Source organism: Penaeus monodon, chromosome 10 (assembly GCF_015228065.2).
Source record: "Penaeus monodon isolate SGIC_2016 chromosome 10, NSTDA_Pmon_1, whole genome shotgun sequence".
NCBI classification, from domain to species: domain Eukaryota; kingdom Metazoa; phylum Arthropoda; class Malacostraca; order Decapoda; family Penaeidae; genus Penaeus; species Penaeus monodon.
In genome coordinates, this window is record NC_051395.1 from 50,334,762 (window position 1) to 50,347,261 (window position 12,500).

The 12,500-nt window shown below is 47.1% G+C and overlaps 1 protein-coding gene across 1 annotated transcript in view; it reads left to right on the plus strand.

Moving 5' to 3' along the window:
* Positions 1–12,500, plus strand: part of LOC119577689 — a 70,468-nt gene that overhangs the window by 54,412 nt on the left and 3,556 nt on the right. Inside the window, exons 3-4 of the mRNA XM_037925246.1 lie at positions 1–2,016; positions 8,084–8,201. The exon at positions 1–2,016 is cut by the window's left edge and continues 322 nt beyond it. Of these exons, the coding sequence (XP_037781174.1) occupies positions 140–2,016; positions 8,084–8,201 (1,995 nt within the window). The 5' untranslated portion in view covers positions 1–139. The remainder of the gene's footprint in view (positions 2,017–8,083; positions 8,202–12,500) is intronic.

A 12,500-nucleotide genomic window follows, 5' to 3' on the forward strand; every position in this document is an offset into this window, starting at 1 on the left:
CGTCAGTTGTGTCCGCTATTAGGCCATTTAGTGATTTGTGTGATGGTAGGATACATGGGCGATTGTGCGAGAGTGAAGTGCCAAACGATCGCGTAGGTGAACTGCCCTTTTGTCGCAACGGCTCAAGTGAAGGATTATTATGTTGAAGACGATACCGAAGGCGCAGACCCCCGTGGCCGATGGGAAGCTGGCGTGCGGCCACCCCGACGGAGGCGGCGAGGGCTGCGAGGGTTTCTCGGGCGACTCGGGGGTGGGCGAACCCGACAGCGAGCCCCCCGCTATACACTCCGACGGGGGGAAGGCCCTTCCCGAAGAAGGGAAGGAGCTGCCCGAAGCAGGGAAGGCCCAGCCCGAAGGGGGAAAAGTCCTGCCCGAAGAAACGAAGGCCCCGCCCGACATCAAGGGAGACGCGAACCACGTCGAAGATGTCGGCGTTCGGGAAAAGGACGTCTCAGACAGGGGTAACGGAGAGGCGGGTGCAGCGGAGGCTTTGTCCTGGAAGGAGAAGACCCTGTCTCAGGAAGGCTCGACGGCTGAAAGTGGCCCACAGAAGACCGTCGAGGAAGACAAGCAAGGCCGCCCGGACGCGCTGTCGCCCCCGTGCCCCGCAGCAGCCAGTGACCAAGAAGCGACAGCCATGACAGACTCATCGGAAGGAGGGGGCGCCCCGTCGCGCGACAGTGGCATCAGTCACATGAATGTGGCGAGTACCAGTGAGTTGGAGGATGAGTCGGCGAGGAGAAGGAGCCTGATGATTGACACGTGCACACAGACGGACCACGATCACGGCGGCCAGGCTGAGTGGGAGAAAACGGTCGGTCGGACGGTCGAAAGCTCAAGTGATAAGGATGAAAGTACTCGTGGGAGTGACTTAGGGTTAAGTGCTATGTGTGTGTGCACCGATGACAATGACAATAAGGAAGAGGGCAAAACGCAGTGCGACGTGTGCGGATTATATAGCAGTGCGAGACAGGAAACCTCCAACAGCTTGTGCGCGCGCCCTGGTGAAACCTCGAACAGTGTGCCCCAGAATAGACAGAGTCGTTGCACATCCGACTACTCATCCATTTCCTCGAGTGATTCTCCGCGAGCGAGTGACTCGAGTAACCGGACGTGTGACTCGAGCAATAGCCCCGGGAGCAGCACGGGTAGCAGCGGCAAGGGCGGAAGTAGCAACAGAAGATCTGGCCACAGGAAAGTCGTGACGTCGGGCGAGCTGAGCCCCATCGCGTCCTGCGGAGGGGAGTCGGCGGTGAACGTGGGCCTGAGCGTCAACACAGGCCTGACGCCGGAGGATACCTCGAAGGACATGGGCAGCCGCAGCCCTTGCACCCCGACCAGCGGCTGCTTGAAGGGGGCGACGCGCAACACGAGCGGCGCTCACGTGCAGTTCGAGACGCCGTGTGACGAGGACGGACACATGCTGCAAGACACGTACGTCACTTCCGACGGACACGTGGAGCTGCAGAGGGCCAACGGCGGCAGCGGAGGGAGCGGGACTCCCACCCACGCCGACCCGCTGGCGAGGCTGTGGTCGAAGCTCATCCCGGACTCCTCCCCGTCGGACGCCGCCTCCAGCTTCACCGTACCCAAGAAGTGGCGCCGGAGGCACATCTCCAGCTCGAGCAGCATTAGTTTGGGGTCGAGCTCGAGCGCTTCCAGCTCGGACGGCTCCACGGAGTTCGAGCGGCGCGCCCCCGACGGCGGCTGGGGCTGGATCGTCGTGGCGGCCTCCTTTATGGTCCACTGCATCGCCGACGGCGTCACCATGTCCTTCGGCGTACTCTTCGTCGAGTTGCTCAACTACTTCCAGGAGGGCAAGTCCCTGACCTCGTGGGTGGGCAGCCTGTTCATGGCCATCCCCCTCCTGGCGGGGCCCCTGGCGTCTATTCTCACCGACCGCTACGGCTGCAGGACGGTGACAATCTGCGGTGCTGTTGTTGCTTGTTTCGGATTCTTTATCAGTGCCTTTGTAAACACAATTCCGCTGTTGTTTGATGTGGGTGAGTCCCTGGGGTGTGCTTTTATTCGAAAAGCGGTCGTTGGCGACGGGCCCCTCTCCCCTTTTGGCCCCCCCTCATCCCCCCGGGAAAAACCCCTTGGAATGGGAGGGCCGGGGGGAAGGAAACCCCCCCAAAACCGCCCCTGGGGCCCTCCCCCCGGGCTTCCTTTTGACGGGCCCCGCCCAAACCCCCGGGGGCCCGGCCCAATTTTTACCCCCCAAAAAAAAAAAAAAAAAAAAAAAAAAAAAAAAAAAAAAAAAAAAAAAAAAAAAAAAAAAAAAAAAAAAAAAAAAAAAAAAAAACCCCCCCCCCCCCCCCCCCCCCCCCCCCCCCCCCCCCCCCCCCCCCCCCCCCCCCCCCCCCCCCCCCCCCCCCCCCCCCCCCCCCCCCCCCCCCCCCCCCCCCCCCCCCCCCCCCCCCCCCCCCCCCCCCCCCCCCCCCCCCCCCCCCCCCCCCCCCCCCCCCCCCCCCCCCCCCCCCCCCCCCCCCCCCCCCCCCCCCCTTTCCTCTCCCTTTTCCCCTCCCCCCTCGCCGTTTTTTTTCCCCTCCCCCTTTCCGGGGGGTTTTTTTCCCCCCCCCTCCCTCCCCCCCCCAAAAATCCCTGGGCCTCCCTTCTCTCTCCCCCTTCCACTCCTTCTTTTCTTCCCCCCCTTTTCCTTTTCCTGTCTTCCCCCCCTGGGGTTTCCCCCTTCCCCACCTCTTCTCGCCTCCTCTCCCCTAAACCCTCCCCCTCTCTTCGCCCTCCCTTCCCCTTTCCCCCCCTCCTCTCCCCCTTTCCCCCCGTTCCAGCTCCACCCCCCCTCCCTCTCTCTTCCCTAAATTTCTTCCCTCCTTTCTTCTCCCTCTTCTTTCCTTTTTTTTTTTTTTTTTTTTCCCCCTTTTTCCCTTTTTCCCCCTCCCCTTTTCTCCTGCCAAAATTTCTTCCTCCTTTTTTTCCTCCCCTGTCCTACCGCAAAAACCCCCCTTTCCCCCTCCCCCAAATCTCCCCCTTCCCCCCCCCATTGGGGGGTTTTTCCCCTTGGGGGATCCTTCCCCCCTCCCCCCCCTCTCCCCTCCTCTTTTTCCCTCCCTCCCCCCTTCTCTCCCTTTCCACTCTCTCCTCTCCCCCCTCTCTCCCCTCCCCTTCTCTCCTCTCCCTCTCTCTCCCTTCTCTCCCCTCTCTCTCCTTCTCTCTCTCCTTCTCTCTCTCTCCCCTTTTTTCCCTCTCTCTTCCCCTTCCCCTCTCTCTCTCTCTCTCTCTTTTTTTTTTTTTCCTCTCTCTCTCTTTCTCTCTCTCTCTTTTTCTCCCCTTTCTCTCCCTTTTCCTCCCTCTCTCTTTCTCCCCCCTTTTCCCCCTTTCCCTCCCTCCCTTTCCTCTCTCTCCTCCTCTCCTCCTCTTTTCTCCTCTTTTCTCCCCCTCTGCCCCCTCTCTCTCCCCTCCCCCTTTTCTCTCTCTTTTTCTCTCTTTCTCTCCCCCCCACCCCTCCCCCTTTTCCCTCCCCTTTCTCTTTTCCTCTCTCTCTCTTTTTCCCTCTCTCTTCTCTCCTCCTCCTTTCTCTCTCTCTCTCTCCTCTCTCTCCTTCTCTCTCTCTCTCTCCCTCCCCTCCTCTTTTTTTTCCCCTCTCCCTCCCCTCTTTTTCCCCCCTCCCTCCCCCCCTTTCCCTCCCTTTTTCCCTCTCTTTCCCCCTCCCTCTCTCTTTTCCCCTCTCTTTCCCTCCTCTCTCTCTCTCTCTTTCCCTCTCTCATCTCTCTCCCCCTTTCCCTCACCCTCTCTCTCTCTTTTTTTTTCCCTCTCTCTCTTCTTTTCTCTCCTCTCTCTCTCTTTTTCTCTCTCTCTCCCCTCTCCCCTCTCCCCTCCCTCCCTCTCTCTTTTCCCCTCTCCCTCTCTCTCCTCCCCCTCTTCCCCCTTCTCTCCCCTCCTCCTCTCACTCTCCCTCCCTCCCTCTCCCCTCTCTCTCCCCTTCTCTTTTTCATCTCTCTTCTCCTCTCTCTCTCTCTCCCCTTCTTCTCTCTCTCTTCTCCCCCCCTCCTCTTTTTCCCTCTCCCTCTTCTCCCCCTCTCTCCCCTCTCTCTCTCTCTCCCCTCTCTTCTCTCCTCCTCTCTCTTCTCTTTTCCTCTCTCCCCTCTCCCCCTCTCTCTCTCCCCCGCCCCCTCTCTCTCTCCCCCTCCCCTCTTTTCCTTCTCTCTCTCCCCTTCTTTCTCCCCGTTCCTCTCCCCCCCTCTCTCTCCCCCTCTCTTTTTCTTCCCCTCTCTCTCTCTCTCTCTCCCCCCTTTTCCCCCCCTCCTTTTTTCCTTCCTCTTCCCCCTCTCTCTCTCTTTTCTCCCTCTCTCCCTCCCCTTCTCTCTGTCCTTCTCTCTCTCCCTCCTTTTCTCCTTCTCCCCTCTTTTTCCCCTTCCCCTTTTTTCCCTTCTCCCCTTTTTTCCCCCTCCTCTTTCCCCTTTTTTTCCTCTCCCCTTCTCTCCTCTCTCTTTTTTCCCTCCCCCTTTTCTCTCTCCTTTTTCCCCTCCTCTCCTCTCTCTTTCCCTCTCTTTTCTCTCTTTTTCCCTCTCTCTCCCCTCTCCCCCCCCCTTTCCCCCCCCCTTCCCTCTCTCTCCCCTTTTCCCTCTCTCTCTCTCTCTCTTTCCCTTCCTCTCCCCTTTCCCCCTCTCTCCCCTCTCTCCTCTCTCTCCCCCTCTCCCTCTCTTCCCCCTCCCCCTCCCCCTCCCCCCTCTCCCCTTCCCCCCTTCCCCCCCTCCCCCCCTCCCCCCCTCTCTCTTTCCCCTCTCTCCCCCTCTCCCCTTTTTCCCCCCCCCCTCCCTCTCTTTTTTCCCTCTCCCCCAATCCTCTTCCGATTCCCTTTCTTTTCCTCTCTCCCCTCTCCTCTCTCTCTCTTCCCCTTTCCTCCCCCCCCCCCCTCTCCCTCTCCCCCTTCTCTCTCTCCCTTCTCTCCCCCCTCCCCCCCCCCTCCCCCCTCCCTCCCTCTTTCCCTCTCTCTCTCTCTCCCCTCCCTCCTCCCTCCCCCTCCCCCTCCCCCTCCCCTCTCTCTCTCCCCCCCTGGGGTCCCCCCCGTCCCCCCCTCCTCTTTTTCTCTCTCCTCTCCCCTTCTTTTAACTCCTCCTCTCTCTCGCTTTCCCCCCCCTCTCCTCTCTCTTTTCCCTCCCCTTCTCTCTCCTTCCTCTCCTCTTTCTCTCTTTTCCCCCTTCCTCCCTCTCCCCTCTCTCTTTCCCTCTCTCTCTCTCTTTCCCCCCATCTCCCCTCTCTCTCTCCCCCCCTCCCCCTCTCTCTCTCTCTCTCTCTCTCTCCCCTTCTCCCCCTTCCTCTCTATTCTCTCCCCTTCTCCTCTCTCTCTCCCTCTCTCTCGCTCCCACTTTTCTCTCCCTTCTCTTTTTCCTTTTTCCCTCGCCCCTCTCCCTCTCCCCTCTTCTCTCTCCCTCTCCCTTTTTCCCCTTCCCTCCCTCCTTCCCCTCCCCCTCCCCCCCTCCCTCTCCCTTTCCTCCCCTCTCTCTCCTTCTCTCTTCCCTCTCCCCCTCTCTCTCACCTCTCTCTCTCTCCCTCCCATCCCCCTCTCTCTGTCTCCCTCCCCTCTCTCTGCCCCCTCCATCCCCCCTTTTCCCTCCCCCCTCGCTCTCCTCTCTCCCCCTCCCCTCCTCCCTTCTTTTCTCTCCTCTTTTCTCTCTTTTTTTTCCTCTTCCCCCCTCTCTCTCTTCTCTCCCTCTCTCTCTCTCTCCCCCCCCCCCGTCCCATCCTCTCTTCTCTCTCTCTCCCCTCTCCCCTCTCTCCCCCCTCTCTCCCCCTCCCCTTCCCCCCTCTTTTTCCCCCCCCCCCCCTTTCCCTTTCCCCTTTCCCCTCTCGCCCCCCCTCCCTCTCTCCTCTCTCCCCCTTCCTCCCCTTCTCCCCCCTCCTCCCCTATCCCCCTCTCCCCTTTTTTTTTTTTTTTTCTCTCTTTCCCTCTGCTCTCTCTTTTCCCCTTTTCCGCCCTTTTTTCTCTTTTTCCTTCTCTCCCCCTCTCCCCCCTCTCCTCTCTTTTCTTTCTCCCCTCTCTCTTTCCCCTCTTTTTCCCCTCCCCCTCCTCTCTCTTTCCCCTCTCCTCTCTCCTCTCTTTCTCTCTCCCCTCCCCTCCTCCTCTCTCTCTCCTGTATCCCCCTTCCCCTCTCGCACCCTCTCCCCTCTTCTCCCCCTCTCTCCCCTTTTTTCCCCTCTCGCTTTTTCCCCTCCCCTTTTTTTCCCTCCCCTCTGTTTTCCCCTCTCTCTCTCTCTTTCTCCCTCCCTCCCTCTCTCTCCCCTCCCTCCCCCTCTCTTTTTCCCCTCCTCCCCCCCCTCCCTCCCCCCCTTTCCATCTTTTCTCGCTCTCCCCCCCCACTTCTCTCTTTTTCCCTCTCCCCTCCTCCTCCCTCTCCCTCCTCTCTCTCCTCTCCTTCCCCCATCCTCTCTCTCCCCTCCTCTCTCTCTTCTTTCTCCCCTTTTTCCCCTTTTTTTTTCTCTCTCTCTCTCTCTCTTCTTTTCTCTCCCCTCTCTCTCTTTTCCTCTCTCTTTTTTCCTTTTCTCTTTTCTCCCTCTGGGAAATCTCCCCCCCTTTTCTCCCCCTCTCCATCTCTCTTTTTCCCTCCCTCCCCTCTCTCTCTCTTCTCTCTCCCCCCCTCTCTCTTCTCTCTCTCTCCCCACTTTCCCCTCCCCCCCTTCCCCCTTTTTCCTTCTCTTCTCCCCCCTCCCTCGCCTTTCCCTCTCCCCTTTTCCCCCCTTTTCGTCCCCTCTCCCCTCTCCTCTCTCTCTCTCTCCCCCCTCTCTTCTCTCTTTTTTTCCCCTTTTCTCTTTTCTTTTTCCCTCTCTCTCCCCCTTTTTTCCTTTCTCTCTCTCTCTCTTTTTTTTTTCCCCCTTCCCCCTCTCTTTCTTTTTCCTTTTTTTCCCCCTCTGGGTCTCTCCCCTCTCTTTTTTTTTCAATCTCTTTTTTTTCCCCCCCTCATCCCCACCTCTCCCCTCTTTTTCCCCCTCTCTCTCCTCTTTTTCCCTCCCCCCCCCCCCCTCCCTCCTCTTTTTTTTTCCCTCTCTCCCCTCTCCCCTCCCCCGGTCCCCCCTTTCCCTCCCCCCCCTTTTTTCCCCCCCGCCCCCCTTTCTCTCCCCTCTTTCCCCCCCTCCCCCTCCCCCTTCCCTTTTCCTCTCTCTCTCTCCCCCTCTTTCCCCTCTCCCCCCCGGCCCCTCTCTCTTTTCCCTCTCCTCTCTCTCTCCCCTTTCCCCTCTCCCCTCCTCTCTTCCCTCTCTCTCCCCTTTTTTCCCTCCTCTCCCTTTTTCCCCCCTCTCCCCTCTCTCTCCTCTCCCCCTTTTCCCTCCCTCTCCCCCTCTCCCCCCTCTCCCTCTCCCCCCCTCCCCTTCTCTCTCTCTCCCCCTCTCTCTCTCTCTCTCCCCCCCTTCCCCCTCTCTCTCTTTCTCTCTCTCTCTCTCTCCCCTCTCTCCTCCCCCCTCTCCTCTCGCCCTCTTCCTCCTCCCCCTCTCCTCTCTTTTCTCTCTCTCCCCCCCCTCTCTCTCCCCCTCTCTCCCCTCTCTCTCTCTTTTCCCCTTTCCCCCCCCCCTCTCTCCTCCCTCTTTTTCTCTTCTTCGCTTTCTCTCCCCCCTCTCCTCTCTTCTCTCCTCTTTTCCTCCCCCTCTCGCCTCTCCCCTCCCCCTTCTCCTCTCTCTCTCTCTCTCTTTCCCCTTTTTCCCCCTCCCCTTTTTTTTTCTTTTCCCCTCTTTTTTTTCCCTTTCCTCCCCTCTCCCCCCTTCCCTCTCCCTCTCTCCCTCTTTTTCCCTCTCTCTCTCTCTCCCCTTTTCTTTCCCCTGCCTCCCCCCCATCCCCCTCCCCTCTCCTCCTTTCTCTCTCCCCCCCTTTCTCTCTCTCCTTTTTCTTTTCTTCCCTCCCCCCCTCCCCCCCTCCTCCCTCCCTCCCTCCCTCCCCCCCTCTCCCCTTCCTTTCTCCCTCACTCCTTTTCTCTCTCCCCCTCCATCATTTTCTGCTTTAAACCATATTCATTTTTTGAAACGATTAATTTCCACCCGAACATACCCCGAAAAAAATAGAAATTTTTTGACCCATGGGGGACTTTTTCCCCCAATTTTCCGCGAAGACCTGAGTCCTCTTTCCTCCCTGCAGGCAGTCAATGACGTACCGTGGTGCTATGCTCAACATCCACCGGTATCGCCTGAGAGCCTCCTCGTGTCCAGACATTTATCGTAACTCCATCATAACCATTGCAAAGTCGCAAGATGAGGTTGGTGTCTCTTGTTGGCTGCACTGATTTGTGGGCCCACTGTAGATCCCATGTGTGTGGAAAAGTCTTAATAAAAACTATTTTTTTTTTCCCTTTTTTTTTTGTTTTGTGCGGGGCGTGTGCTTTCCGATCCATATTTAGAAGTAAGGCTTTGCCGTCATCTTTGTAGCAAAAGCAGAGTAAACACCTCGCTATAGCACCACCGGTCATGTAGTGTCACATAACTTTGCATTGTGAAGTGCTGTTGGCGTTTGGAGGAATGGGCTGCTGTGTCGAACGAGTGGAGGTGCAAGACGACAGGAGTGGGTTTCCTGCTGAGGGTTCTGTTGGATTTTTTTTTTGTGTGTGTGTGTGTGTTTGTGGGGTGTGTGTTTAAATTTTTTTTTTTTTTTTTTTTTTTTTTTTTTTTTTTTCTTTTTTTTTTTTTTAAATATAAATAAATAAAAAAATATATATATATAATATATAAAATTTTATTAAAAATATATATATATATTATAAAAAAATGTATATTGTTAAAAATTTTAAAATTATATATATATATATTATTATATATATCTAATATATATTTTATAAAAAAATTAATTATAAAATATATATATATATATATATATATATATATAAAGTATATTATATTATATTTTTATAAATATATGTTAAAATTATAAAAATTTTATATTTATATATATATAATATATATTTATTATATATATATTTTAAAATATAAAAGGGGAATTTTATATATATACTACAAATATTTATATATTTTTATATATTATATATATAATTTTAACATATACATATATATTAAAATATATTGTTTATAATATTTTATTTATTAATATAAATTCATTATTATATATAAATATTAATATATATATAATATTTTATATATATATAATTTTAATTTTTATATATATATAAAAATTTTAAAATAATTTTAAAAATATATTTTAAAATATATATATATATAATATATATAACACACATATACACATCATATACATTACATGTCAAAATAAAAAAAAAGTATATATATTCTTTATCTATTTATTTTTATATGAATATATTGATACATATATATTATATAAAAAAATTAAAAATGTATATATTTAAAATGTATTATTTTAATATAATTTTTATATATTTTATATATTTTATAATATAATAAATTTTATATATATATATATATTTTATATATATATATATATAAATATATATATATTATATATATAAAATATATATAATATATATAAATATAGATATATATAATTTTATATATATTATATTTAATATTATATATATATTAAATTTTATATATATAATAAATATATATATATATAAAATTATTTTTTTTTTTTGTTTTTTTTTTGTTTTTTTTTTTAATTTTTTTATAAATATAAATTTTAAAATTTTTTTATAATAAAAATATATAAAATATATAAAATAATATTATAATATATATATAATATATAAAATATATATATAATACTACCAAAAATAAATAAAAAAAAGTGGGTTTTTTTTGGGGGGCCCCCCCCGGGCCCCCAAAGGAAACCAAGCCAATGGACCCCCAGAAAAACAGGGGTGGGAAGAACCCCAAAAATAAAAAAAAAAAAAAAAAAAAAAACAAAAAAAAAAAAAACAAAAAAAAAAAAAAAAAAAAAAAAAAACTATTACATATTATCCCCAATTAATGATTAAAAATTAAATATAATAATATTTAATTTATTTAAATATATAATGTTTTTTTTTTTTTAAAATAATTATTTTAAACCCATTATTTAAATTACATATTAAAATTTTTTCACTTTATAAACAACCAAAAACCCTTTTTTCAATTTCAAACCAAAAAGTTGGGGAACAAACCCTTTACAAAACCCCATATTTGCATCACCAGGCAAACCCCCACACACCAAAACCCAAAAAAAAAACACCCCCCAAAACCCCAAAAAAAAAAAAAAAAAAAAAACTTTTTTTAAAAATATTTAACCCCCACCCCCACCACCCCAAAAACCCCCAAAACCAACCCCAAAAACAAAAACAACCCAAAAAATACTTCAAGAAAAGGGTTCCCCCAAAGGGGGCATTACTTTTCCCTAAAAACCCCCCACCCCCCCCCCAGGCCCCACAATTTTTTTATTTTTTTTCTGTTTTAAATTTTAAAAAACTTTTTAGTTTTCTTTTTAAGTTTTTTATAAAAAATCAAATTTTTTTTTTTCTATTCCCTTTTTTTACCTATATTTTTTTTCTTTTCCCTTTTTATTTTTTAAAATTGGTTGATAACCCTTTTTTAAATTGATTTAAAATTTAAAAATTTTGGGCCTTTTCGGGTAAAAAAAGGGGGGAAAAAAAAAATTTTTTTTAAGATTTTTTTTAAAAATATTTTTTTTGAATATTTTAAAAATGTATTTTTGGGAAAAAATTTAATGCCTTTTAAAAAAATTTCTTAAAAAATATACTATATAAATCATATACTAAATTCGAAACATACACATTCACACACACACCCCGCCACACATAAACACAAACAACAGTCCGGAACACAGCCACATTCACACACATCACTCCCCGAACACACACACACACACACACACACACACACACACACACACACACACACACACACACACACACACACACACACACACACACACACACACACACACACACACGTACTTGCACATGCATGTATCCCCAGGTGAATGCATCTACATGAATGCCACTGCAAACTACCCTGGAGCAAGAACTGGGCATTGTCGACATTTCACAATCAGTATAATGTTATTCTGTTCTCTGTTATATAAATAGACCTATTCATTGAATGTCACATATGCATTTCTCTCACGATGTGGTATAAACAACTCAAATTCTTTTTCACAGAGAGGTTTCTATTGCACTGTTGTGGAGCAGGTATATTTCTCTTTACTTATTACCCTTCATATTGCATGCACCATTGGCCTTGCATATACCCTTTCGCATCTTTACACTTAGAACTCCAAAAGATGGAACAGATTCTGTGCATTAATTGGCATGATGAAAAAAGAAAGAGAAAAAAGAAAACGTGTTATTTATAGCAGTATTTTTATCCCCCACCCCCACCTCCTCATATATATTGATTTTTGTCAACCTATTTCAAAGTGTGATTATTTGGCAAAAGACGTTAATGCCTTTTGAAAAATAATACTTCAAGAAAGGTCTGCCAAAGACATTACTCCTCCCTACCCCCCACCCCCTCCCCAGGCCCCACAATTTTATTATTTTTTTATCTGGTATATCTATAAGGCTTGTTTAGTATATTTTGAAGTTGACTTTATAAATAGTGGAATGGGGCAGATTTTTTTTATCTATTCTTGTTACAAATACTATTTTGAAGGATGTCTCTTTTCCCTTCTATGTTTAAAGCTTTGTTGATAGACACATTTTAGAATGAATTAAAATTTAGATTTAGCACTGCGATAGTGTGTAGTGAATATAAAGATTATTTTTGTAAAAAATATTATTGATGATATTAAAGATAGTACTAGCAATACTGGTAATAGCGATGAAAAAAATGGTAATAATAATAATAATAATAATAATAATAATAATAATGATAATCATAAAGATAATGATCATAATAATAAAAATAATAATGATGATAATAATTATAACAATAATAGTAGTAATAATAATGAATATAATAGTAGTAATAATGATAATGACAGTGAGGATGATTATAATGATAATGACAACTTTGGATGTAATAATAGTAGTAATAATAAGGATGTAATGATAACAATAATGATAGTAACAGTATTGGCAATATAAATATTATTAATAATGATAATAATAATGATAATCATAATGATAAGAATACTAAGCATGGTAGCGGTAATATTATAAAGATAATGATGATGAAAACAATAATGATAATATGCCAGTACATTGTTGCATAATGCCTGTATTTAGACGAGAAAAATTATATACATAATCACCAAATATATCCATCATTATCATTAACGTATCGATAATCTACCAAAAGACTACAAGAACAAAAAAAAATTTCCGAAAAAGCTTGGCAATTTTTCGTCATGTTTTTCTTTTTCCATTTTATTTCATTTTATTTTATTTTATTTATTTGTTTCAGAGGAACAAATAGTCTAGCGAGGATGTGCTCATTTATAAGTGTGGTGCTATACAGAGGTCTCATTGTATGACTATATTCCCTTCTGCTTCTTTGTACATTATTAATGTATTAATAGAATCGTCTCTATTTACGTCTCCTTTGTTTGTTTTTTGTTTTTGTTCTCTAGTTTG